We start from the raw sequence: 27,666 nt of genomic DNA, 5'->3' as shown, positions 1-27,666 counted from the left end.
TTATTTAGGAGTCAGACTGCTGTCATATACAAGTCATTCTCACCTCCCAAAGGTCATGATATGGTCCACATCATGACCTTTGTGAGTTGAGACACATATGGGCCCCATAGGTAAACGTTGGTGAAAATCTGTTCATTTTCACACAGGTAGGTAGGTAGTTATTTTCTCTTTAAGACACAAACTCACTATGGAAATATACATAAAGAGCTTTATTAACTGTAAACTTGCACAGAATTTGTAATACAGAGTATTAATACTGGACAGTAAGCATAGGTACAGAGAGAGAAAACACAACTGGAGTCAGGTTTTCTAAAACACAAAGGCTGTAGGCCAAGAAGATGCCTTTTGCATAGAAGTCCCAGCACAGTATAGTGTACTGCAGGGAGGAAAGAGAGGATTTTATCTAAGGAAACATTTTTTAAAGGGAGCTCCAGTTACACAATATTAATTTTACCATAAAGTTACAGAGAGCATCCTTCTTGTAATATGTTCTTTCATCTAAAATAAGTTATGTACACAATGATCAGTTAGTCGAGGGTAAAGTAGCTCCTGATCAGTGGGTCAGACAGGAAGCCATGGAGTAATCAAACCTGCTTTTTGCAGATCCAGGACCAGCTCATCCACATCTTTTGATTAGAGTTGGATGATGGAGGCTGATCCCAACCGGGTTTATTAGATGTATTGAGAAAAACGGGGGAAAAATCCCTAGAACAAATCAAAAACAAGTGCTCTACTAGTTTTCTGTCATAGCCCTTAGTGTAATGGTTGACATCCAGGGGGCGCCCTTTCTTTGAAGGTAGTATTAATTAGTATAGAGCCCTTACATGTACTAGAAGACGACCTTCTTATGTTTTGGTGAGGCTTTGTTTGACATTTTGTGCTCTTCTGAGGGCCTTGTTCATGTTATTGCCCCAAAAAGACTCGATAAGGAGACTTCAGTCTTTAGATTCCTTCCTGATTAGTGGTCTGAGTCAAAGGAGTGCATTACTTCTTCAGTTTTTTTATGTTTCCCATATAGGAAAAATTTCCAGTTCAACCTAAAAGCAGTTCTTTTTTTGTCTTTCTAGCCAACTTTACAAAGTTTGACAACAAGGCACATACAGGATATTTCCTCTTTGCTACATGTGCCCACAGCTCCCTTTGTACATCCAGATATCAAAATTGTATTAACTTTTTGTGTGTAACCTGAGTTTTCTTCTCCCTTTTATCTGGTTTTTAATTGTAAACTCTGATACACAGTAAGAGCAAATGTAATATTTCATTTTCACTTAGTTGAAAACTAAAACCTTTTATGTGAGTCAAACTCTTCTAAAATCATTATATGTTCAGTTTTAGAAATTTTCCACAGCAATGAAAGACACTTCTATCCATGTATTACCTTACTGTTTCAGCTGTTTTCATCAAACCTTTAAAAGTAGCTCCCACAGTTTGCTCTTAATGTGTTTCAGCTTAAATCCTGATTGTTTTATAGCTTAGTTTTATGTCTTTAGTCCATGAGATGTTTCTGTTTGCTATCTTTTCACTATAAGTGCTTTAATATGTCCCACTTCGCTTTTCTCTTCCAGTTTCAGATTGCATGTCGCTTTTGCAGAGGCAGCTGCTACACAGCGTGCCAGGCACTGTGTCTGTTGGCTAGCGCTCTCTGGTGGTCGGAGTGGTTAACTGCGCTTGGCTGCAAACTGCTGCCTCAGTTTCTCCCTCCTCTTCTTCTCCATCAATCTGGAAAACAAGGAGAAGTTTAGGATATAGACAAGTTAGAGTTCAAAACATTTACTCAAACAAGAAGGTAAATATAAAAAAGTAATAAGAAAAAAGGTGATGTGGACAGAATAAACATTAATCCTTGGTTTCTTTTTTCAAACCACTTCTGAGTTTAAAGTTCTATTTATCTGAACATCACAACTAAAAACAGTAACAATAGAGAAGCGGTGTTAAAAACCTTTGCTTTCTTATAACAGCAACAGATCATTTGTATGAAATTATTAGCTCAATATATATTTTTAGAGAAATTTTATGATGTTGCTTCAGTTCATTATAGTTTCACTCTAGTAGTCATTGCAACACCTTGATTCTTTTCTTTCAGGCGTTTGTGCTCAGGCAAACACAGATGATAATTTTTTTTAAAGAAAATTGGCATTTATTTTAATCCTGCAAAATAAGTCATTATTGTTCAGGCTATTATATCTATATTTAATTGTTCTGTGATCTGCTTTAACATTGCTAACCGAGGGCAATGTAAAAGCAGTCCTTTTACATTTCCCTCAGTTGCAGCTCCAGTCTGATATGCAGCTTCTTATTTGGTAATTTTTTTTAAGAACTTCATGGTCTCAGTTTAACTAAAAATGATGCTAAAGAAACAGATATCTTATGGTGTTGCCCGCTCCACCAAGCCTTCAGAGCTCAGAGTTATTGTGGACAAGAGGACAGTTCTGACAACAAATGCTTTGCGGCTGCTCTCCATCGCGGGGGCGTTGTGATCTAACAGGTTTGGAAGTTCAAACATCTTGTTTACCTGATGACATGGCAGAATGTTGTGTCGACAGAGCATCAAAATCTCAGTGCTACTTTAGCATTTTAAGGAAGTGTCAGTTTTTTATATTTACATTTCATGCAATTTATATTTTACTCACATTTTCAACAAGTATTTCTGTATTCTACTCTATTAATTTTTTTATGACATTAGAGCTGCAAAAAGAGAATAACAGCTTTTGTCCTGTTTTTCCTGTTGTCTAAGATGTTATCTGATTTCATGCCGATGTCAGGAATGAACATTCATTTCTGTATGTTTCTGTCCCTTCTGATGGTGCGCCATCCTTTACCGGTGGTTACGAGCTTCCACCAGCTCACTCAATTGGTCCTGAGTGGCCCTGAGCTCCTCCACACTCTGCTGGTAGCTCAGATCTGCGGATCCCGACCTCTCCAGGAGAGAAACCCTGGTGGACAACTCACTCGTCCGATCCCTCAGCCGCTCGATGGATGTGTACATGTTCTCGTCGTCTTCTTCCTGCAGTCACAGATAGGGTGAGGAGAGCAGCACATGAGAGGTCATGTAAGGTCAGTGTGGGTCACAGCAGTGATGTGTAGTCAGAGGAGGCAGTGCCTCACCTGTCAGCATGACAAGTGAAATACTAACAACCATTAGAAAAAATTGATTTCTCCAACTGAGCGTGGTATTTTTTTTTCCTATGCGATTTTTAAAAATTTGTGGTCAAAAATCACTGAAGTTACGCATTGTATGCGCTATATATCTACCAGTTTCCATATATGGGATGTAAAAAATCGACAATTGGAAGACTTCTTAGTGACTTTCAACAAAAACATAAAAATGATCATAATATAGAAGATAATTGCTGATAGATATTTTTATAGTTGGCAAACTTTAAATCTGAAACCTGAAATAACAATGAACAACATGCTCAGTGGTAATTAAGCCAAAAGTGTACAAAAGTATGTACATTTTACAATTAAATAAAACAATCTTTGTCTATATTTGCAATATTTGTCATCAACATGTTGTATGCAGAAGTATGCTTTTGTCTCAAATAATGTAGGCCAGAGAGATTTCTTGCGCAAATATTTAATTGTTTCAATCATTTAATAAAAATACCGCTGCTGGAGTGATGTGGTTGGTTTAGATCCACCGTCAAAGCTCACCCAGGTAAAAACCTGCCCCCACCTTTGCATTGTAGATCTCAATGTGAACCAGAAGTGAGGCCAGCTCCAGCTCCTCACTGTAGCTGTTCTTCAGAGGAACGCTCCTGTAGCCTAGGAGACGGAAATGTAACATGGAGCGGGATGTTTATTAAAAACATATTTTCCATCTGATACGACGAGGGGGGAGCGGCTCACCTGTCCGCAGCAGACGGACTGGATATGTGGCTTGTGCCAAGAAGTTGGGATCACTGAACATGTCCTCTTCGAAAACGGTGAAGCGCAGGAAGGAGAAGGTGGGGTTGTGGATGTCGAACACAAACTGCCTCTGCACCCACACAGGATTCAGACCGTTATCAGCTGGGAGGGCCGAGAGGAGGAGACGGTTAACGTGCCGAGTCAGAGCACCGAGACAAAACGCTTCAGATGCAACGCAGCAGCCGCCTCACCTACGACGTCAGTCTTGCACTTAAAGCCGTCGTAGTCGGCTCCACAGATTTCCACCTCCACGAAGGGACAAATGATGCTGCGGCCATTTTTCGGCAGATGGCGTGCTCCCAGAACCTGATTGAAACAAAAGTTGAAATATTAGAGATTTTCTGGGGGGGGGGGGGGGGGGGGGGGGGGGTTCTGCTTCTCATCAAACATCTTCTTGGCTCCAACTACAAGTCAGGCTGACCTGTAGCTGGAGGGTGATTGGCTCAACATGCAGTGTGTCCTTGTCAAAAGGATCAAAGGTATCGTCTCTCATAATGTCAGGTTGGGGGACGAAGCCACTGTTGCCTCCAAGCAGGAACAAGGCCTGGTTCAGCTGCATGGGTTTATCTGCAAACAAGCATTTTAAAGAACTCTCTGTTTTCTGATTGTCTTAATGTGAGATTTGCTCCTGAAACAAGAAGAAGACGCTGACCTGGAGTTTGGAAATTGAGAGCAACCAGCTGGGAGCCGCAGAGCCACATGGGCAGCGGGTCATAGTTGGAGGAGTCCAGTCTCTGGCCTCTGGGATAAACTCTGGACAGCTGCCGGTGGTTATACTGCAGGAAGCGCTTTCCTCTGGTGCGAGTCGCAAACTTCTCCGCTTTTGTCTCCGGGAAGGAAGACATGTCCCTGTAACAGGCACGCTCAGTCCCGATTTCTGCAAACGCAAAGATCACAGAGAAACTTAAACATGGAACATCTAATTTTTTTTTTTTTTAAAGTAAGAATGTTAATTTTGAAGCTCACTGTCTTCGTTGAACGGTACTGGCCGGCAGTAAACCACAAGATCAGACAGTTCAACAGCAATCTTCTTCCTCCTCTCCATTTGTTTCTCCTCCTGCATCTGTTGCCGTAAAGATCAACCAAATTTAACATCTTCTCATGACTTGTACAATGTAGATTTTGAACCATGTATCGTTTTCTTTCCATTAGTCAAGTCCCTAAATGACTTGACCAATTAAATACACAGAGGTATGTGGTTGTAATGTGACAAGACTTCATGAGACATTAACAGTTTAGCAAAGCACTGATAGTTGCAGAGAAACATCTGTATGGATGGTGTTTGTAGGTGTTTTCTGTGTTGCTGTGCAGCGTTGAACTGACCCGTGCATCAGCATTCTGTGCAGCTTCTCTTATTTTGCTGACCCAGCAGGTGAGATCTTCCAGACTATCCGCTGCCACGTCCAGACTCTGAACCGGGTGAGAGCTGAGGTGCTGCGAGTGGATGGTAAACACAAAGGGCCGGGAGTTCTTCCCGTCTTTATGCACGGCTGGAAGGAAGGAGAGAAACAGGAGGAGGATGGAAGAGCATTTGGTGGGTTTCATGTTAAGAAATTGTTTTTGGAGAGAATCTGGGAGCCGAAACACTGACATAAGAAAATCATCTGCACGGTGCTACTGTAACAGTAAAGTCAAGGTGTGGGATATTTGCAAAAAGTAATGTTTGGAGCCTCTAATAAAGTTTAAGATAAGCTTTAAATCTTACTGTTTTTGCTGAACTAAAAGAAATACATAATGCTAACAAAGATTTACTCACCAACATGGCAGGTGGGTACATCAATGAAGCCTTTCAGGAGATTACCCAGAGGACTGTTCTCTGTAGACTGAAGCAACAAAAAATAGGAAAAAACTGTTGTATTTCCAACAGTTAAATGACAGCATGAAGATCTTCAAATCTCAGGTTCAAATCTCGACTCACTGCTTCATCCATTTCTCTGGTAGGAGAGCTGGACACCTCCTCCACGTAGTTTGCAGGAAACCACAGCTGCTTCTTTCCTCCATAGTCGCCTCTCCACCTGAATGCAGCACACAGCACGTCGCTGACTGACTTTTATATAAAAACAAGTGACCTAGAGGAAGCTGCATAGCTGAGCACTCACCAGCCACCCTCCTGCTTGTCCACATTCAGGATAAGCGCTTGTTTAGGGAAACAAAGCTCATCTTCTCTCTGCGCTCGGTAGTCATACAGAGCTTTGACTGTACACTGAAATGTAAGATGAAGAGAAATGTTTGCAGTTAGACTATGAGCAGAATATGCCTCTACAAAAAAAAAAACGGCCTTTCTTTTCTCTTTAAATGTCTTTATGGATTTTTACAGATGTTCTGATGAAGGTATTGAGTTGCTTCAGAGATGTGTGTTATAGTGTGTAGAATTATCTTTTCCTGGTAATAGAACTGTGTCATACTTTTAGCATTTGCAACTAATTCTTTTACTAAAGACGCAAACTACTAAAACTACCAATCCTGGTTCTCCAGGGTCACGGTTTTGTATGTTTACCTGCTGCTGCACCTAAAACATGCAGTACTGTAGGCTCTACAGGGTCAGTGTACAGAATTAATGCTCCAGCTCACCCGCGCTGTGGGCATCTTGTTGGCCTCTACATAAAAATGAGGAGTTCTGGCCTCATACAGCGCTCCATAGTCAAGCTCCTGAGAAGACAAATTAAACAGATTTTAACACATCCTCTAAACACGTGTGGCTCTGGCCTACCAGTATTCTGGTTTGGTGTTTATATAGTTTTTCCTCTTTAAATAAACAGATTGACATTTATGGGAGATTTACTCCGCTTTGATTCAGAAACGTGATTTGTTCCAAAAAAGCGAAAACAGATTTTGCTCGTAAATTCATGCCAAGCTGAAATGTCTTGTTAAAAACAAACAAAAAAAAAAACAACGCTAAACCTAATAGGACTGAATTAATCCAATAGCTAGACAGCATTTCTAATCTCTAAGGCTCTAAATGATACAACAAAATGTTGTATTTGAGTAAAAGTGTTGATTCAAACATTTTTAACAACGAATATATCATATAAAATGGGTCTCAAATTGTAAAAATCATAGATAAATAAATATTGATGACAAATTCATGTTTTATTTTTTATTTTGAGCAATGTCTTACCACGGTGCCCATTCGGTCCAAAGTGTCTTCATTTATTGGGTAGCGGAGCTTCATCTTACGGTACAGAGGATGTTTCTCATAATAACAGACTAGATCCACCAAACTCTCAAACTCTGCCGAACCCCCCAACATGAAGAGACGGCCATCCTGCTGGATGCGACAGTGTTTGATCTTACCCTCCGCTCTGCAAGCCAATAGAGAGTAACTTATTAAAAAAACACACACAGAATAACTCAACAGAATTTCATGAGCAGTACTGTCCATAAGAATATTGAGTTCAAATTTAGGGTTATGCTGATCAGTTACCTAAAGGAGATGGCATAGGAGTTGTGCTCACTGCGTTTTCGCACCAAGAAAGCTCCGTCTCGGGGAACGCGCATCAACATGTGTTCAGCTTGAACACGGGATAGGTTGGAGTGGTACCATCTGGACAACAAAAGATGCTCCCATCAATTTCGTTTTAAAACATTTTAAGCTATTATTTTCAAGCTATTCTGCATTTCCACTTTTTCACTATTTGGTTTCTTTTAAAAAGGGAATGGTTTGAATTGGTTAAAATATTGAGAATGTCCAATCAAGTTTATTTGTATAGTACAATTCAGCAACATGCCTTATGTTTTTATAATTATTATTTCAGTCTAAAAAGGAAAAAGTAAAGCATTGTTTACTTTTCTTTCTAAATAGGAAGAATGTCAAATGTGACTGGATTTAAATGTTTGATTCCACCTTAAACTCTAATGTCCTCCCCTGCTGGCAGATGTTATGCATTACATTTATAAACTGTATTGCTTCATGAAGAAGTTAGTTACTATATATTAATAGTCTTGAAAGAATGACTAATTTTAGTGAACAAATTTGGGGAGGGAGAGGGCGGGATTAAAAAAATAAAAAATATTTTATGTAATTTTTCTATAGACAAATCTCCTCCTACATTATACAATTCAAAGAAGATAATGCATGTATTTTAAGGATGTAATAAGTAGGAAAAATACACATATTTTCTCCACAAGTTTTCCTAGTCTGAGTCACTCACTCTCTGCTCTCATGTGCATTGGGTTGCGGCACGGGACTTTCCAGCCTCATTTCAAACTCATTGCAGCGCAGCGGCACCTCTCTGTAGTGGCAGATGAGATGGTAGAGGCTGTCAAACACAAGGTTGTCTGTCAGGTAGAATCGGGTGGACCCAGACTCCTGACGTGAGTGGATCCTGCAGTGCTGCACCCGACCAGAACGCCTGGAGGAGGAAAAGTCAATTTTCTACTGTGATTTGTTGGATGAGAATTTGAGAGCTGTAATCTTAACCTAATATGCACCGTTCAGTTGCCATTGTACCAAGTTAAAAGAGAAATGACTCTAACCAGAAGGACAGGGTGTAGTCTCCAACAAACGTCTCACTCTCTCGCACCAGGAAGGTGCCGTCTTTACCCCCGGCTTCACAGTACTCCTGGAGCAGCTTCTCTGCCACCTGCCGACCGTCGCGACCTCCTCCCAGCTTCCCATGAAACCAGCGCTCTGCACAGTGCTGCTCGTTGTTGTTACACTCCTGTCAAAGCCCAGAAGGGGGGAAAAGCATGAAGGTTTAACATTAAAGATGTCAAACAGACAATATAGACTTTTTACTCTGTTAGTAAGACCAGATTATCTCCTTACCTCCTTTAACATATCTTCTTCTTCTTCATCAGCTGTTTGGTAGCGAGATGTCTCCTCTGAGTAGTAAACCTTATTGCTGGTCAAGACGAAATAATGTGGTGTCCAGGTCTGGAAAGTACACAAAAATATTTCAGCAATGATAAGTTCAGGTGTACAGAGTTCTTTAGGAATGAATGCAGTGTCAAAAGGAAAATACTATTAATATTGAAAAATTGTAAAATATCTTTTGTATTTGTATTTTTTTAAAGAAATTTCCCTTGAAACATGTTATATTCATTCTAACTGTATTTTTGTTTCATATTTTTTTATTTTCTATTATATCTTGTATTTCATAATAATGTTCTTTTTGCTCTGAGCCAATCAGGCGTAAGCCACAGCGAGCTTCTGCCTATTTTGTGGTAAAAGCCAGTTGAATTTGAGGTTTAACCGCCTGTATGTCTTTGCTACAACTGCTGTCCTTACGTCTACCTGTAAATGTTTTCTTATCCTATGTACGGTGAGAAATGTTATCAATAAAACAAGAATAGCAATAAATGGGAAAATATTAAAATGAATGAAATTAGCCTAAATTTAACAGGCATGTTATGTTTTGTCATTTGATTTTTTTTTTTTTTCAATAAAATGGATTTAGTTTTTTATATTTTTGTATTTCAAAAGTTATTCCGTTTTAAGTACATTTCCTGACATTTGTTATTTATTTTGTGATGCTTCAATCATTGTGGTAACTTCAGTGTTTCTTGAATAAAAACAGGAATACTCACATGGTCGATGGGGTCCTCGAGGTAAAGGATGCCATTCCTCAGTGAGTTGCTGATGTCGTTTTCAGAGTAGCTAGCTGAAGTCACCTCTTCATACAAGGTTCCTTCCACCAGCTTTTTGTGCTGCAATGAAATAATTAAACAAGAGATTCAGTAAGCAACTTTTCTCTTTTCTGTTTAGAGATTTCAAGGAATAAGATTCTTCATAATGAAGAATTAATGCAAAATTAACAGGCTCGTTACAGATTTCTAAACCGTCTCATGAATATGGAGGGCTCCATTTGACTCGTAGTCAGATTTTCAGCATTCAAAGATGTTTTGGTCTCAAATAGGCATCAAGAATTCACCTTGATGAGGATCTTCCTGCGGAGCTGGTAGGGTGAAGGAAGCTCGTCCGCGTTATTGTCAACTGGCTTTGTGAGCAGCAGCTCTCCGAACACCTTCTTGAAGTGCGTTGCCATGTTCCTCTGCTGGACCACGCTGCAGTGGTCCTCAATGGATAAGATCACAGGATACCTGCACAGGTATAACAACGGGAAGGTGAATTGAGCTGTTGCAGAGGGTCTGGGTTTAAAAATGTTGTTTCACTCATATTTTGAAGGTGATTATAGCAAACATAACGGCTGAAGAAGGTTAGCTGAACTCACTCGGATGTGACAAAGGCGTGTTCTTTGATGGTGTGCAGCACATCCAGGAATTTGATCTTGGAGGTTAAAGTGTGGCCATGGTAGATGATTGGCAGATCATCTGGTCCATCCCAGCAGTCCACTGAGAGCACAAAGCAGAGAATCAACATCGGCTCTCAAAGACAGAATCAATCTTCCAACCCCAACAATTACTAGCAGCTTTAAAATGCCTTCCTTACGTTCAACGCAGCGGCAGCCCATTCTAAGACAACGAGCGTAGGCTTCTAGAGACGACTCGCTCGAAAACTGATCACCTGTCAGGTACCTGAAAGACCAGGTAACACATGCTCATGCTATGTGTACAGGGTTAAAACTGAACAAAGAAATATCAGTAAAAAATCCAAGAAATTATTGTCTAAAAGTCTCAAAGTAAAGCAGCTTCTTCTGAAACAGTGGTAATTGTTAGTTTTAGATTAATGCACATAATATTTTCCTTGAAAATAATTTAACTTTAAAAATACAATTACTAACAATGTTTGTTTTCTATTATTGTACTGACTTTAAACTATATGTTGCCAAACTATACAAAACAAGCTGAATGCTGCAAATTTTAAACATCTCTTTGGTTCAACAATCACAGCTAAAATCCCTTTTGAAAAACCTTGAGAATGGGGGCCACATTAAAATATAGAAAATAAATAAATAAATCTGAATCTAAATAAATCTGAAAGTAACTCTTCACAATGAAAATACAAATGTATAAGTCAATGAAAACTTTCCCATAGTCTTAATCAAAATTATCTTTTTTATTTTCTTTTTTGGAAGTTCATTCTTTCAGCTTTTGAATAAACTGAGTTTGATCTACTCAGAAGATCAAAATGGGTACCTCTATAACATAGAAATTAGCCATAAAAATATGTAACCTTATCCATTTTCTTTTACTCTTCATTTCCTTTTGCGTTATGGACTTGGTTATCTTACGTGTTGTGTGAAGAGGAGATCCAGTACTGTGACAGCGGCCTTTTCATGTCATCAGGGACAACTGGTGAAAGTCGAGGGTCTGCCACAGAGTTTTCTTTTGAGAACAGGAAAGTAAGGAACTAAAAAACAGAAATAAATGTACAGTAAGATGGCACAATCCTTCAAATATTTCTTTCTTGTGTCTCAGAGGTTTTGTCACCTCATCCAGCTGCAGCATTGGTTCAGGCTGAGGTCCTTCTCTCATGTAGGTCATGAGAAATTCCCTGACTCGACTCAAATCTGATGCCCAGGACTCCTGAAATAAACACAAAAAAAGAAAGCTGAGGCAAAGCAGGCTTCAGGGATTTTTGTTTGTGTGTGTGTGGTGCTGATGAGAACTCTTTACCCTCTGGTCCATCTGCAGAAACTTCTGGAAGTCATAGAGGGAGATCTGACAAAGTTCTGGTCGATCCACATTTCTACGAATACACCAAACTTAAGATGTTAGACCACAGATGTGTGAAAGCTGAACAAGAGTAAAGGTCAGCTTTCAGAGAAAGGAGATGTGATACATTAGCAGACTTTTTCCTTTGGTTGGGCCAAATCTAATTACACCACTTTTAAGGTAATGCCTCTTAACATTAGGGAAATGTTTCTCGTGCACCAAGCAGAAACAGAAACATTTTAGTGCCATTAAGACAGCACAAACACATGGAAACGTTTTGTGAAATACAAGACTGCTGTAATAAAGACTGACTGGACAAGTACACTAGGAACACTGGGGTGTGAAGGAGGAGAAAACGGAGGTGAAGGTGGAGGAACTCACCGCAGGGGAAAGGAGAGATCCAGCTGCTCAATAATCTGAGGAGGTAGAGGGAAGGACTCAGGTGAAAAGCAGGTAGGAGGGGGTCAGGTGAGGCATAAACAGCAGAGGTGGGAATTGTCAAAGTATCAGTGTAAAACTCCCTAAAGAAGAGGGATTCGGAACTTTCTAACCTATTTGTTTCACTTTACATCATAATTAAGTCTTTGAAAATCGGTGGCCTTTCGTGCTTTTCATGCAACTTTTTTCTAAAACTGTTTGCCAGGCTTTTTTATGAAATGTGACTATTAAAGCAAAATTGTATCTGAATTAGTCCAAGACTTACACTCCTCTGAGCGTCAAACATAAGCGTCCTGTAGAGCTGTGCAAAGTTGGAGTACAACAGTTCATTCTTTGCCTCCACCTCCTGGAGAAACACAGAAAACAGGAGTTATGACCCAAACTGGTGCTAGGCTCAATTTCAGAGAGATCAAAAACACAAAATCATAAAGCATCTGGCCTGCAGTTTGTCTTTGAGAAAGCGCATGTTTGGGACTCTGTAGTTGATCTGAGGCAGAAGAGCTTTGACATCTTTCAATGTGATGCTGCAGAGGAAAGAAAAGATAAGTATCAGTCATACTATCACACTGTCATTAATGAGTCACCAAGAACAATTTAAAAGACAACAAACTTTTGCTGTAGAACCTTTTACAGTAAATATCCTAAGCAGTTGCTATAGGTGTGGCTTTATTTGCCTCTAACACTGTATTCTAATCAAATCTTATTTTTAATGGTGCTTCAGGTCATCGAGAGTCACAGAGATTTTGTTCTGTTCAGCTTCTTTATGCTTCTATCAAAGCATATCAATCAGGTTGAGGTGTTGACCATGTCTTAACATGGTCAAGTTGATTCATTTCTGGTTTGGGATCATTGTCCTAGCGATGATCCAGTTTCTTGGATCAGCCAATTTAGCCGTTTGGTTTGGGGTGCTGCAATCTAAAAGTAGCAGCACCCACACTACATAAAATCTGGACAGAACAAATACGAGAAACGGAGGACGCCAGCAGGTACATATGCTTCAGTTAGTCACACAGTTTGTTTTATGAAAGAACAGCACATGGATAATCATTTGGTAATTAGGTAAACACATGGTACAGTCAGAACCAGAAAGAGGAAGGAAGTTCAAAAAGTAGGTGGAGAGAAAAAATTCAGCTCAGTCCTCTGAACCAGAGAGGGTTTTTCAAGGTCTTCGACCTGGATCTCTGCTCACTTTGAGTCCGGTCGCCTCCCAGGGCTCCAACTGGCTACTGTTTCTATTTTCACAGAGGACAGGAAGTTGCCCTCTCCCTATTCTTTCATCACTTCCTGCTTCTTATCAAGCAGTGACAGGTTGTTTGTCTTGGAGAAGCCAACACCAAAACAGAAGCATGAAGTCCTAACATGTTCTCTGATGACACCTAGATCTGGTTTCACCTTCATTTGCCAACTGTTGCAAAGCTGCAGCATTCCTCACTGGCTGCTGTTAAAACTGTGATTGGGTGTTGACATGTTTGCGGTGAGTCACTCACCAGCCTTCGTGGTTCCTGTCCATGACTTCAAACTGTTTCCTCAACCACCTGCAGAGACAGAGGAAAAGGATGCTGACTGAAAACTGGCCTGAGCTAAAATGTTTAGAGGAAAATAAGCAGTACTGAAAAAGAAAAACAATAAGACTTAAAGATAGTTTTTAATGCACTATTTGTTTTCAATTAAAAATGATTTTGTCTGACTCAATGGCAGAAGAGAAAGAATACTTGATTAATGCTAAATAAAACTAACAAGTTTCACCTTCACAGTATGTTTTAAGCACAATTAATTGTACTTAGAATCACAATAAAACTGTAATCAGTTGTAAAACTGATACGGTCGCCACAATAATAACAGCTGGACAACACGTTAATGAATCAACCGTAGGCCCAGATTACTGGCAGACAGATGACATGTCTTACATCATTCAGCAGCTTGAAAAAAAACTTTAAATGACTTTATCTCTCCTGCTGGCTCATCAGCTGCCCTTTTGTGTTTTTACTAGAAAGGCTCAACATGCATGGGGCCAGTACTGCTGGTGTAATGGTGTGGGACGTGTTTTCCTGGCACACCCTGAGCATCTTACTTCCGAGACAGAGCACAAAAATATACTGCAAATCATCTCAAACTGGTTCCTCAAGTATGTCAATGAGTTTACTGTAATCCAGCTGTCTGCAACACCTTTCAAAAGTGGCGGAACAGGAGACTCTAAATGAAGTAATGAAGTAAAAGAAAAAAAAGAATGAAGGCAGTTCTGAGGTCAGCAAGGCATAGTTGAAAAAAAGCTAAATGGGTGGACATCATAGTACCCCAAGTATGACAAAGTATTAACCCTGAGCCTTAAAATTAGGGTATTAAGTCTAAAATGTGTGTGGTAACAAGATTTCTGTCAGAGTTACAAACACATGAAGCGTTTAAGATTTATTAGAATTCAGGTTCATCTGCTCTGTCACAGGTCTTGAAGTGTTTTCTTTGTTTTTCTCAGGTGTAGCTCATCCTGCACTTACTCTAACAGATTAAAAAATGTTATATTAATATTGTAGTTATAGGTTATGTAAATGCAAATACATATTTCAAGTAAGTACATACAGTAAGTAACATCGTTAGTTCTTATAGGTGAGAACTGGAAGAACTGCAGAACTGGAAGAACTGCATAAATCAGACTTTATGAGTATCATTTAGACTCATAAAGTCTGAATGAGATGACTCATTCAGACTTTATTTTCCATAGAATAAAATTCTATTTAATACTTCAACCAAGAAAAAGGCTTAAAAATGCAAACTGAATAAGAACCAGAAAACTTGACTCCAGATACAACGGTTATTAAAACAATGGTACAAAAAATATTTGTATTCTTTTTTTTCGTCCTTTAAACAACTAAACTTAAAGATGATCCGAATGGAATCCGTTAAACATCATTCAAATCAGCTGATGGGCCCTTCCTAAAAATAACTTCAGAAAAACAGACGAAATTAGCCTTTTCATTTCCTCCCAACATTCCCACTAAGCTGTTTGTCTGCTTCACAGCCTCGTGGTGTTTTCCTGCTTTCACCCCTGACGCCTAAAACAGCCTCTGAACATTCACCGGTAATAAATATTTTTATCGCTAACTAAATATTTGTCTTCTCTGAGTCCATGTCCAGGCTGCCTCTTCCCTGCTGCAGCCAGACGTCACTAAATAGCAACCAGGGGAGCACTGATAAGTGCTTTAATGACTTCAGAAACATGTAATTTTATTGCACTGTAAAACCTACCAGTCTGTCAGCTCCTGAATGGAAGGTTTATTTAGCTCATTAATGCCAGTAAATGGTAAATGGACTGAACTTATATAGCGCTTTTCCAGTCATTTTTGACCACTCAAAGCGCTTTACACTAGAGTCACATTCACCCAGTCGCACTCACAAACACGCACACATTTATACACCGATACGCAGATCGGTAGGCAATTTGGGGTTAAGTGCCTTGCCCAGAGGCACATCGACATGTGGCAGGAGGAAGCTGGAATCGAACCTACAACCTTCCGATCGCAAGACGACTACTCTACCAAAGAGCCACAGTCGCCGCACAGAGCCACAGTCGCCGCAGTACCCTCCACATTTATTGGTGCCTCTGCAAAAGATGTGCCTTAAATTTAATTAATCTTAATTAATCTAGGTTTTAGGAAAATTCAGTCTTTAAGTGGGGATGTATTATATTATTCTTTAGGCATGGAGAGTCCATTACTAATGTTTCTATTATAGATAACCACTGGTCTTAAAGTTAAAAATATATTCAAAGCCAAAATGACAACAGCGCAAAGCTCCATCAAGTAGTTTTCACAGAAACTGTTATGGCATATTTTTGAAAATTGAATGGTTTACAGACCTTTCTATTTGCTGTGGTGCCGGTGCTCTCTGGGTATCGACCATCAGCCAGTTCAGACCCGCAATCCACATGTTGACTTCCTCTTCACTGTAGGCTGCCATCACACAGAAGAAAATATAGAACAAATCAGTAGTATCCATTACCACATTTTTTGGGACAAAATATTAGTATCATTGACAAGCTAAGCAAATTATAACTGCCTTTATATGTTATAGAAATCCCAGATATACAAAATAAACAATTCTGGCTCCAATACAAAGCCATGTGGCACCTCACAGGCCATCTTCAATAAATCTCAATTCTCATTACTTAGCTGTGCAAAAATAATCTCTAAGAAAAGTGTGTATAAAATAAACCCAAAACCTTTATTTTTCTACATTTCGTAGAAAGGAAAAACTGTTGTCATATTTGATGAGTCAAAGTTCAACATCAGAGGAAATACTCAACCTTTGGTAAAGAAACACAAACACAGACACACACGCACACACAGCTTGCATATATAAAATTATATGCAATTTTATACACATCGCATATAACATTGCTGTTAATTTTGATAATCACTTGATTAATGTGTGATTTTTTATACTTAAAGATGAAATCAAGACAGCCTTATGTTTGTGAAAATTGCAGACCTGCAACATAAACCCATGTGAACAACTGTTAAGTGTCAAACCTATACTATCTTTGTCTAAAACCAGTGAAGTCATTAGTGATAAATTCTTATTAGATTTCAGGATACAAGCAGGGAGAGGGTTTATTCAGCCAAAGCAATAAAGTGGGAAACTGAAATCATACTGTTGGCTTTAGACCAAACAAAATATACAGACTCTGATGCATACCTGATTTTTTTAAAGATTTCTTAGGTCAAGAAATAAATCTACAAAATAAAAGCAGAAAGTTTTGGGACCTTTAATCTATCCAAATTAATGCAGACCTGCCAAGCTGAGCGTCCGCAGGCGAAACTCGAGGCCATACAACACGATGAAGCAGTGGGCCGAGTCCAGTTTACGAGCCTCCTCCGGGTACCGCTCAAAGTCACGCGAGCCTTTCCCCAACCGCAGCTCCCGGATCTCCCGTATGTCAACTGGGGGAGGAAGAAGAGGAGGAGGAGAGAGGAAGGATAGAGTTGCATGAACACAAATATGTTCAACCATTAATCACACTTTGGCACGTTGTTCATTTCCGTGCCAAACACACAGAAACCTGTTGCTGGAAAGCTGCACAAATGGTCACTTTGTGTGCAGGAGACCAGAAACAGATCCTCAAACATCTCAACCATGGGCTGCAGGAAGAGAAAAATATCTGCAGACATCTTTAACTGCAAGAACACTTGTCAGACTTGCAAAAAGACCTGAAGTTTTTATTGTACTTTAAAGTTACTTTAAAAAGATCAATTATTCTGGTCAAGTTGACCGGTAAAAGCTGCATCAGTGGGAGAGAAAGGGGAAAAAAAAGGCCATTTGTTTTTTTGTTTTTTGGTTGGGTTGGGTTGTTTGTTGTTTTCAAAATAATAACGTATGTTACTGCAAAATAAAACAATTCTCTATATTACTTGTTTAAATTTAGAAGAAAACTACAAAATGTTAATTTAGGGACCTTAAGGACATTTTAATAAGAAAATATTCCTAAAACAAAAAGATGAAGCAAATTTTAAGTTTGGAAAACATTCTGATTTGTTCATGTTGATGCATCTTCATGAACCAAACCTACGAAGTATCACATAGTTTGATTCTTTGACCAATTTTATTTACCATATACATGTTTTCAACATTTCTATTGTTGTGATGATCATACTCAACCATGTAAATGACTGATGGAGATAGTCAGGCATAACCTCAGCTTTCATGCATGAATACACAGGTATAGGCAAACGTTGGATACATGGATATCATCAGCATACTCCCAGTAGTATGCTGATGATATTCCCTTAAGCCCGAGAAATACTATTCATTTGTTTAGACTACTGAACTGAATTGCTTAATAACAAAGAAAGGCTTCTATGTATTTATGTATTAAGGACATAAAAGTCTGATTAACTTAGTCGTCAGCTTTTAAACTGAGATTGTAATGTTTGCACCATGTGTCTGAAAAACAAACTGCTTATAGTCAGTCGATAACTCTGGATGGTGTCCTTGATCTCATCTTTGGTGTCAAACTTGAGCAAGACAAGCCATTTAAATCCCAAAATAAACAGATTGAAACATCTGAATGCATTAATGATTCCCATCTTGAAGTTGCACACAGACAGATTGTACCAAATTGTGGTATCCGTGTAGGCCAAGCAACAACCTTGGGTAAATCCTGTGTCAGCAATGTGGGTTTGCTCTTAGCCAAATATAAATGTCGATGTCTAAACCAACTTTCATAAGATAGGAGTCTATCTTATATTTTTTTCTTACCAAAATATATTATGTGTTGTAATTTAAGTCATAGAAATAACTGTACAATGGGTCCATTGTCAAAGAGTCAAAGTCGGACAGCGTGTTAGCAGTGAGTGAAGCTGACTCTGAAGGGTTAAGGTTCAGGGAGCAACCGCAGAATGTGATGTAAACTCTGGACTCTATTTTCACACTTGCAGTAGTTGACACACCCACAAAGAAAACCTCCAGCTTATTGACATAGCAGATGTCCAGTGCAAACACATATAAACACACTCTCATAGACACTCAGCACATTCACACATGGCTGAGCGGCTTTACAAAAATCCTTGACAACAATTTTCCACAAATGGAACTTCTTGTACACGAAATCAGCAACTTTATACATTTTGGCCACTGAAAAATATGTCTTTGCAGCTTAAGTCATTTATCCAGCAGATAGCAGACAAGCAACAGAAGAAACAAATCATGTTCAAATCAATGTGGTTTGCCTTCAGGAGGTTGTAAATAATCCTGAATCAAAGAGACAAAAGTAGATCTGGTTCTGATCTGAATGGTCTCCATGTGCAGACGGCAGGGAGAATGTTTGGCATGAGATTAATTGAGAGCATCATCTTCCTCACATGGTGGCTGGATTTTAGTTGATCGTTTTAAGAAATCATTCTTTGATCTCCATTCAAGTGTTCAAAAGCAGAAATATAATTTCATATTCAAAAAGGTAAAAAGAACAAAAAACATTTATCACTTTGTTAAAAATAAACATTGCCATGCACTGTAAAAACTCTTTTTTATGTTAAAGAGTTTTGAAATATTTAAAGTGTTGAAATATTTAAAGCAGTTAAAACAATGGTTGATGTTTTCCAATTAATTCTGGCTCGTATTTCTCTTTGAAAAAGTTTTCAAATTAATTCAAACTACACAAAGGTTTCGGCTGTCTGTCCTCACTTCCTGTCTAGTTTAATAACTAATCATCTCTCTTGTGACGGCACCAAAGACAGAGTGTATTGCTCCATATATGGGCATAAAACAGGTAGAAGCAGTTGAGCAGACTATTATTGCTTCAACTACACAGAGAAGAACCACAGTGCAGGAACCATGGATGGTTATCATGAGGAATCAAAAAAAGGGAAGATTCTTGCAGGTCAGGGTACAACGTTCATGTTAGAGGGCCTGAGTCAAAAGATGCATACTTCTGTAGCATCATCAATTTATTTAACCTTTTGACAAATTTGATACTGTACTAGAAAGCATACAGTGTTGTGATATGAAAATCTCTCACTATTAAAGGTAATATAGGAAGAAATACCTATATTACCTTATATTCAAAATTTAGTTCTGAAAAACATAAATTAATTTAGTTTCCTACCAGATTAAAACTAACCTAAACTCATACATTGCAACTAAACAGCAGTTTGATGGCTATCAACTGTCTTCCTCAGAGTAGACTCAACTGTAAAGTCTGGTAATGTAAAGCATGGGGTCATCTGCATACAGGTGTGCTTCAGTTGTAGGTTCCTGACCACATGCAAGATAAGCTCATGGACAACTCTAATATTTTCTCCAACTTAATTAAGTAGAGTAGCTTGTTATTGTTGAAAAATTGCTAACTTTGTGCTTGGCAGAAAGATATTAACAATGAGTATCTTGCATATGCTGCACTGTATATACTTGCTAATAAAATCTTAGGTGCCCAAAGAGAAGTCTGGTAACCTGTACAAACTTGCAAGTTGATTTGCATCCAAATCAACATATAAGTTATGTATGCAAATGGAGGCACATTTGTTGTGCTTCAAAAACACAATAATTAAATTGTTAATGCTGTCTAAAAAGACGGGTCTTATTTTTTAAAACAAATCTGAAGTGTCAATTAGAGGCCTCAGATCACAAAGGTGTTTACGTGAAAGCGGAGTCATTTCAAAGCAGCAAAGCACAAACCAAGACACTGCTATGATTTTATTTTCTTTTTTGCATTCCCTTTATCATTTCCTGCCACTGAGTTTGGGCGTTGGACATTGAGGAAAACAGGCTCTCAGCTCACAACTCCTCCACTTCACAGAAACACACCACAACCTTTTAATCCTGGCCTTTGCTGTAAACACAGCTGTAATAAGGACGCAGTACTGCTTTAGCTTTCAGGCTGACATCACCTTTAATGAACATGAAGGGTCAGAATATGAGAAACATACAGATGACTCAGATCTGATGTTCTACACTAGTATGTTTCATTATCAGAGCTGCTTCATAGGCAGCTGTTTCTCCCTTCTCAGTTAGCTCTCAGTGCTAGAGTGAAATATAGACTACAAAAACAGCTGCATGTTCTGTTGACCTGAAATTGCCAGCTGCTCATAATTGCATAGTATTTCCAGTGAAATAAACCAGTTTGTGACAGTTGGCCACATCTTTCCCTGCCAGATGGCACCCCGAGTTTAGATGAAGTCCAAGAAATTTGATCAAACTAAAAAATTACAAAGATTCTGGTGGAAATGAACCCTTCAAAAAGTCTCCAGTGATCACAATGACGGACTTACATTTGAAATACAATCCTTACATCTTTTATGCTTATATTTTGATTAACCACAGCCATCTTCACAACTATTGTCTCCTCCCTGGATAAAAATGTTTTAAAAAACCTTAAAAGAAATTAAGATTTTACTTCAGTAGCAGAATGTCAGTACTATTCTTATGTGGACAAAAACTTCTTTGGGTCATAGTCCATATGGCTTGGAGCGGAACAGGCTGGTAAATCAAGTGCTTTGCTTATTGGCTTTGCTCTTTTACCATAACAGACTGGAGCAAGGTTCTAATTACTGCAGCAGAGGCCCCTGTCTGTCTATCCATCTCCCACTCTATTCCACAAGACACCAAGCTACTTGAAGTTCTCTGTTTGAGGGAGATAACACTGATTTTATTCAAATTGCCATGTAAAGGCATTATCAGCATTTCTTTAATCTAGAGAGCTTATTCACAAACTAATAATATATTGTACCCTGTGGGACTAATTTGATGATTTATAAAACACCAGAAGTGGAAAGCATTGTGTTACTGGACCCATGAAGTATAGTTAAATATGCAGCAGCCATATTGGATTTTGTACAGAAGGTTGCTAAAAGACTGTCAAAAATCCCATTTCAGGAGTGTTCCAGTTCCTTTGTCAGATAAACAGCTCAGAAATTTTAACTTCCAGAAACAAGTGTAACACAATAACACGCCAGCATATTTTTTTACAGATTACAACACATAAACTACTCATCAAAAGAGTCATGTGTTGCACTTTTACAAGGCATATAAAGCTCTGCTACTATAAATACATCTGTCTTCAAACTGATTTAAAATAAAAGAAATATTCCCATGAGCATGAGGACACAACAATCTTGGACTACCACAAAATACATTGAACAAGTCAAAAACTGGATTTCAAGGTTGTTTTCCAATGTACAAAATACTTAATTTAACTAAATTTCACTGATGTTAGTTTCATTTCTGTTTATAAGGAGTTATTCTGTACTGTAATTAACCGTTTCAACTTTAAATTTCATATGAACAAAGAGCTAACATTAACTGTGTTCAAAAATACTAATTTCATGAGTCAAACCACTCGTAGTACCAGTGGCGCCTCAGTTGTGTTCAATGTCTCTCCTTCCTGCAGAAGATTCAGACCTTTTGTTTTCAGTCCTTCAATCTGAGACGGGAAGGGAGACACTCCCTGATAACCCTACACTTCCTGTGCCTCAGGATTTTATACATCCACTGCTTGGCAAGGCACTCATCTAAAAGCAAAACACAGAATCAGAGTCTGTGTTCTTGCTTTTTCTTTATTTTTTTAGCTTATTTTAGTATTTTTCCTGATGTAGTACCCAACTTTACTGAAGCTAAATCCTACTGAAATTCATAGGTCCTGATTGGAGCTGAGGTGAGAGTCAATCCAAGTTTGGAAAAAAATTATATCTGCAGAGACTTGTGTGTGCTAGGATAAAACAAATATTAAAGCAAACCACAGGAAAAAGAAAAACAAAGAGCTGGCAGAGGTGATGAGTTAGGAGGTCAAACAGATCAACGTGAATAACGACCTCAAAACGCAAAAGAAAAGTGAAAGAAAACAGAGTGAGAAGGGCATATCTGAAAACAAGCAGGGTGTTTAGGTAAACGTGTGGGGGCCGGAAATTTGGAAATTATAGCTGGGAGGAAAAGAATGGAGAGATGAGAGCAGGAGGAAGCAAAGAGGTAGAACTGTAGGAGACAAAGTGAACGAGAGACCCGCTGAGTTCCTGGAATCTGCTGGAGGCTTCGTCCGGTGGGAGGTTGTTTGTAAAGGGCCGATTTGGGGTTACGAAAACATGTGTGTGTGTGGGGGGGGGGGTGCGTGCGTGATTGTGTGTGTGTGTAAAAGGAACATTTTCATTAGTCTGCATGAGAATGTGTGGATGAATAAACCTGATTGGGAAATATAGCGGGGTTTAAAAACAAAGACAGAATCCTGACAATGCTAAATTAGAGGAGAAACCAGAAATGAGACAGGAATCTTAGGAAAACCACAACTTCATAATATAAGTAGACAAAAATATTAATCTTCCGAATAATGAGGAGATATGTGCAGTAGCTCTGATCAGTCAATATGCTACATGTAGATTCAGTTCAGGTTCACTAGAACTGCTGGCAATTCTGAACACAAGAAGAGTGAAAGAACAAAAGGAACCAAAGGCTGCTCAAAGTAAATCTGGAAGAAGTTTTGAATTTGTTTTCTCCATTTTTGCTTCATGAAAAGCTTCTAATTTAAAATGGGAGTGGACACTTTTCATGTCCACTCTATATTCAGACAAAATGTTGGTGTATTCATGTTACGCATGTTTATACTTTTACTATTCCTTCCTTGTCTTGAGTTACCTACATCTCTCTGATGTGAAAAATATCCGGCCTGTTCTTCTGAGGCTGAGGGATTATTTTCTTTACAGGGTTCTGCCATAACGTTAGAAAGACACATGGCAGACAGAAGGAAACTCTATCATGCCAGTTGAGAATGCTTTAAGTCTCTTTTTTTTCTGCGCCAACTTTAACTGCAACAAATCCGTCTTCAGACCACAAAATCCGGGTTGCAGACAATAGCCTCCACGCCCTAGACGGGGCGGACGGATCGAGCGACAAGCGTCTGCTGTTGGGATCCACATCCAGCCAGGAAGCCTGAGGCCAGTCGAGGACCCGTGCGGCAGCAGCACGCCGCCGTGCCTGGAGAGTTACTGGGAGGTCAAAGTGGAGGAAGCAGAGGTCACAGGGTTGAGCTCTGTCTGTCAGCTGAAGAGGCCGTGACAGCGTGTCAGCTGAGTGGGAATGCGACCGGACTTTCCACGACAGAATGTCACATTTTGACATGAGGAGGGAGAAGGGACAACTCTGCAAATGTGTGGCTTTGGAAGGTTTAGATACTAAAGACTGAATGGAAATCAGTATTTGTTATTTGAAGTTATTTCCTACATCATAAATTAAAAAGTCTATGAATTGGAGTACAAAAAAAAGAAAAAAGGTTTAAATAAAGGTTAAGAACAGCAGTTCTCTAAAACAACTCAAAAGCTTTCTGACACAGCAGCAACCTGCAAGACAACTCTTGTATCTGCTCTGTTTGGCTGACGAAATACTCCGGCAGGTCATCGACGCCTGATTTAAGACGAACACAAACCAAGCCGTCGCCTCTTTCCAGAAAGAATGCAGCAGGAGAAAACACTTACTGGTGTTGAGTTTCTGTCTCCATCAGCACGATTTCTGACACGTTTGAGTCAACATGACCTGGGGAAAATCTAAACGATGCACAGGAGCTCTGTGATATGCAGTGGCTGGGACATTATGAACTCTTGAGAACTGATATGGAAGACATCCAACCTACCCGACACAGGAGCAGAACACCTCATCTCTACTGATATACTGCTGTGTTTCAGTCCGTAGCATCATCTTGTTTACATAGCCTGGCCCTCTTCGTTGATTGGGCCCTGCTGTCTAACCTGGAAACTGATCTTAGCAAAAATATTTTACAGGATGTATCGTTCCTAAGATAGAAGGCCTGCAGGAGGAGTTACTAATGAGAAAACTAAAGCACATTTAGGGTGTGTACATTTTGGTTGTTTAATTTCGTTGCCGAGCCACTGTCCAGCCCAACCTTGTAACTCTCAAAGCCTAAAACTAACATCCTCGCTGAGTTACAAGTGAACAGATGTCACTGTGAACACTCACAATCCATGCTGTGTGATCAGCCAACATCTGTCTGATGTCAACAGATTCTCCAACTTGAGCCGTTGACCTGTGCAGCTCCTCCCATATCTGTGTTTCCATTGACCATATAATGGGCCAAATTAAAATTACAAAAAATAAAACACTTGGAACACAGCAATTTAAAAAAAACAACTATTTTTTTGATAAGAAGGTTTTGCGCAAGATTGTATTTCGCAAAACTGCAATGGAAACTTTTTTCACATCATATGAGTAACAACCAGATGTTACCACATCCGGATGTTACTACAGGTGGAAAAGATGAAGAAAAAGACAGGGAGTGGTAGGGGGAGATGATGGCGCGGCATGTTTTTTAATGACTTATAGCTTGAATAAACCTATGCAAGTGTGATTTTAATTGTGTTTCTTATGTAATGGAAACACTGTAATAGCAAAATTGTGATTTTTCGAAATAAGCGGAATATCAAAAACGTTTTGAGCACATTTGTGAAGGACAAGCAGCTCCTGACTGATGTTCTCCTTGCCTGCCTTGTGATTTTAGGTAGCCTGCTATTTCTTGATAGGTTTGCAGCTGTAGCATGCTCCTTCCATATTTAGATCATCAAACAATACTGTAAGGGATATTGATTAATTACCAAACCTTGCTGTAAACATCTCCACAGCTTTATCCCTGACCTGTTTGGTGTGTTCTTTGGTTTTAGAATAGAAGATTAAAAGAAGAATAACCCTTATTGTCCCTCGCTGGAGAACTTCTGGTGTACCTGAAGTCAAGTCACAGGCAAGTTGAAGCATCTAGAGTCAGATATATGTAAAAAATGAGTAAGAGTAAAAATAAGATAGAGCAAGGGCAAAGTTGCAGCATAAGAAAATACTGTGCACTTATTCAAAATACTCCAAATCAAAGAAATTGCTATTTGTTGTTGAATGCTCTCCAGCAAACCTTTGAGGCCTTCACATAACATCTGTGGTTACACTGAGATTAAATTGCTCTTATTGGGCTTTAATAGATGACTTTGTAAATTAGGACAGGAGCTAACGAGCTAACGAGGAGTTAGCTCGTTTCAGATTTGAAATGAGCTAACTCCTTATCCTGTCAGATTTTAGATTTTAATTAGTAAAAAATGTTGAAAATGGTTTACGGTTTCCTTGTATTTTCAGGGTCACAGGGAGAGAGGATAGTAGGTATCTCTAGCGGTCATTGGTCTACAAATAAACTGGACAGGTTGGCAGTCTATCCAGCCATGCACACACACACGCATACAATTTATGAATCTAATTAACGTAACAGTTGTGTTTTTAGACTGTGGGAGGAAGCTGAAGTACCTGGAGAGAACCCATGCATGCATAGGGAGAACATGCAAACAAACTCCTTGCAGTAAGACTCCAGACTGGGATTCAGACCCAGGCCCTTTTTCCTGCATGACATCGGTGCTACCAACTATGCCACTGTTTTGTTTCCCTTCCCATAAGAATGTGCTACCAACCCAAATTAAATATGTTAGTTTGTGTATATAATATGAAAAAAATGTGACTGCAAAAAAATGTGGGTCATGAACTATATGTTTATAAGCCACACGTTGAGTTAATTTTGGTTTTGCAGCCAATTCATTTGCACCAACCATCTTCTTAGATAAAATAATTTTCTTACTGTTTTCTGTCTGTATTTTGTGTTTTGCTGCTTCACTCTGCTGTGTCATAAACATCTGGATTTGGAATGAACCTATTTTCTGCCACATCCACTCGGACAGTCCTCCGTGCACACCGCACAAACAGTTTAATGCCTGTAATTCAAACTGTTTCCTAGATAAAACATGCATGGTCGCCCTTAGTGACATTATAACATTTTAAAGGGCGAAGCAGGTCCAGAAGTGCACACTTCTGAGCTGCCAACACTCACCTTCTCCTTCCATTTTATCCGGACTCCTGCCCCACACTATCTGCCTGGTGTCCTCCTTGATCTGGAATGTCTTCCTCTCGGGCCTCTGGGACTTTTTCTGGTGGAAGATGGTCATCACTGTGCCCATCTCCAGGCTTTCGAGGATGCGGGGCCCGACCTCGGTCCAGTCCAGCATCCTGGAGGCCATGGCCGGAGAGACGGCACCGCAGGCGGCCTCCTCTGCGCAGCCATTGAGGCAGCCGCTGAACCTGGCTGCGCACATCCTCACTGCATAGCTGAGATCAGGATCACTGATCTGCTGAGGGGGCTTTAATTATGAGCAGGATCCAGGTCCTTCAGCCAATGCACAGAGGAGCACCGCTATCTAGCATATCCAAACCCACTGGTGCCAGGAGGGAATCTGGGAATCTCAGGACAGCCAGCGTGATTACAACGATAATTTCTTAGGGAAAAAACAAGCTAAAAGACATCCCTCAGCAGCAGCCGCAGAGCTGACACGCCAAAATGTCTGAGATGTGAATTATGCTCTGGTCCTCCAGAGGGGGAGTGGATCCCTGTGTTATCCTTTCCAGATGCTTCTGGCAGCACACCAGTGAAATCCACTCAGGGTTAGTTCTCATCACCGCTGGGCTCAGGTTTCCACCCAGTTCGCGTTTTCCTTCTGGTCCTCCCGAGTCCACGACAGCAGAGAAAGGAGCAGCGCAGTCCGGCTGTAAATACTCCTTGATACCGCCGCCGCCGCCTGTCGCCGCCGCTGGGATGATAGACAGAAATGTCCCACTGCTGGGTTCAGGAGAACTGAGTCAGAACGAGGTGACAGAAACACAGACTTATGTAATGAAGCGTCTACAAACACGTCAAGGCGGGAGCAGCAGCTTGGAGTAACCGTGACTGGTTTAAAGTCCCCGGCTCCTCCTCGTCCGGGGCTCGATCCTACGCCTCCCTCAGTTCCAGCAGCAGAGGGCTGAAAGGAAACCGGGGCAGGCAGACCGGAAAGGCTCCATCAGATTTTTTTTTTTCTCCCCTCCTTTTTGTTGCTGCTGGAAGGATCAGACAAGACAAGTACACCTCGCTGCAGCAAACAGAAAGGGGCGGGGACGGACCACTGTCAGTCTCGTACCTTATTTATAAAAGGGACCATTGCACTCCGGAAGTGAAGGGGGCGCCATTTAATATATTATTCGCGGTCTCCCGGTTTTATTTTCTTTTGAGATATGTGATATATCTTCATCTTTAGGAAGGAGGTTCACTCTCAGCATGTATTTGAATTTCTCTCTTTTATTTACGTAAGCGCACCTCACAGTAGCTTTCGGTGTACTTAGTCGCATCTTTTCGGGCTTGCTACTGCCTCTAGTGGCGTGGGGGTGGTAGCACAACTAATATTCTATAATAAAACACCATCAGAGCTAATTAAAATAACATAG

At 39.8% G+C, this 27,666-nt stretch overlaps 1 protein-coding gene across 2 annotated transcripts; it reads right to left on the bottom strand.

Annotated features, from left to right (window-relative positions):
- Positions 1 to 194: 194 nt before the first annotated feature.
- LOC116725415 (1-phosphatidylinositol 4,5-bisphosphate phosphodiesterase gamma-1-like) lies at positions 195 to 27,328 on the bottom strand. Of its 2 annotated transcripts, XM_032571447.1 has the most exons (32): positions 26,243 to 27,324; positions 16,689 to 16,838; positions 15,755 to 15,848; positions 13,392 to 13,439; positions 12,344 to 12,428; positions 12,170 to 12,250; positions 11,848 to 11,882; positions 11,428 to 11,500; positions 11,242 to 11,337; positions 11,043 to 11,161; positions 10,301 to 10,386; positions 10,083 to 10,203; positions 9,783 to 9,951; positions 9,439 to 9,558; positions 8,678 to 8,785; positions 8,386 to 8,570; positions 8,061 to 8,261; positions 7,334 to 7,453; positions 7,028 to 7,211; positions 6,481 to 6,558; positions 6,009 to 6,112; positions 5,828 to 5,924; positions 5,666 to 5,732; positions 5,233 to 5,399; positions 4,876 to 4,972; positions 4,562 to 4,786; positions 4,331 to 4,476; positions 4,101 to 4,215; positions 3,850 to 4,011; positions 3,677 to 3,765; positions 2,820 to 3,004; positions 195 to 1,719 (listed from the first exon to the last, which is right to left on the bottom strand). In XM_032571447.1, exons 1-32 carry the CDS (start codon positions 26,502 to 26,504, stop codon positions 1,659 to 1,661), a joined length of 3,930 nt encoding a protein of 1,309 aa, XP_032427338.1. In that variant the 5' UTR covers positions 26,505 to 27,324; the 3' UTR covers positions 195 to 1,658. The 2 variants fall into 2 exon arrangements, 1 of the variants encoding a protein (XP_032427338.1); XR_004340399.1 differs by lacking the exon at positions 195 to 1,719 and having other exon boundaries at positions 2,934 to 3,004; positions 3,850 to 3,979; positions 26,243 to 27,328.
- Positions 27,329 to 27,666: the final 338 nt, after the last annotated feature.

The sequence above is a fragment of the Xiphophorus hellerii genome, chromosome 9 (assembly GCF_003331165.1).
Source record: "Xiphophorus hellerii strain 12219 chromosome 9, Xiphophorus_hellerii-4.1, whole genome shotgun sequence".
In the NCBI taxonomy this organism is placed as follows: Eukaryota; Metazoa; Chordata; class Actinopteri; order Cyprinodontiformes; family Poeciliidae; genus Xiphophorus; species Xiphophorus hellerii.
The sequence above is the reverse complement of the archived record's forward strand: the minus strand, read 5'-3'. Positions and strand labels throughout refer to the sequence as shown.

Excerpts from the sequence above, each read along its gene's own strand:
- LOC116725415 (XM_032571447.1), bottom strand. The coding sequence starts at position 26,504 with ATGTGCGCAGCCAGGTTCAGCGGCTGCCTCAATGGCTGCGCAGAGGAG. Across the intron at positions 8,571-8,677 it reads AAGAAGATATGTTAAAGGAG|GAGTGTAACAACAACGAGCA; the intron begins GTAAGGAGATAA and ends GGGCTTTGACAG. Across the intron at positions 4,787-4,875 it reads AGTACCGTTCAACGAAGACA|AAATCGGGACTGAGCGTGCC; the intron begins GTGAGCTTCAAA and ends TTGCGTTTGCAG.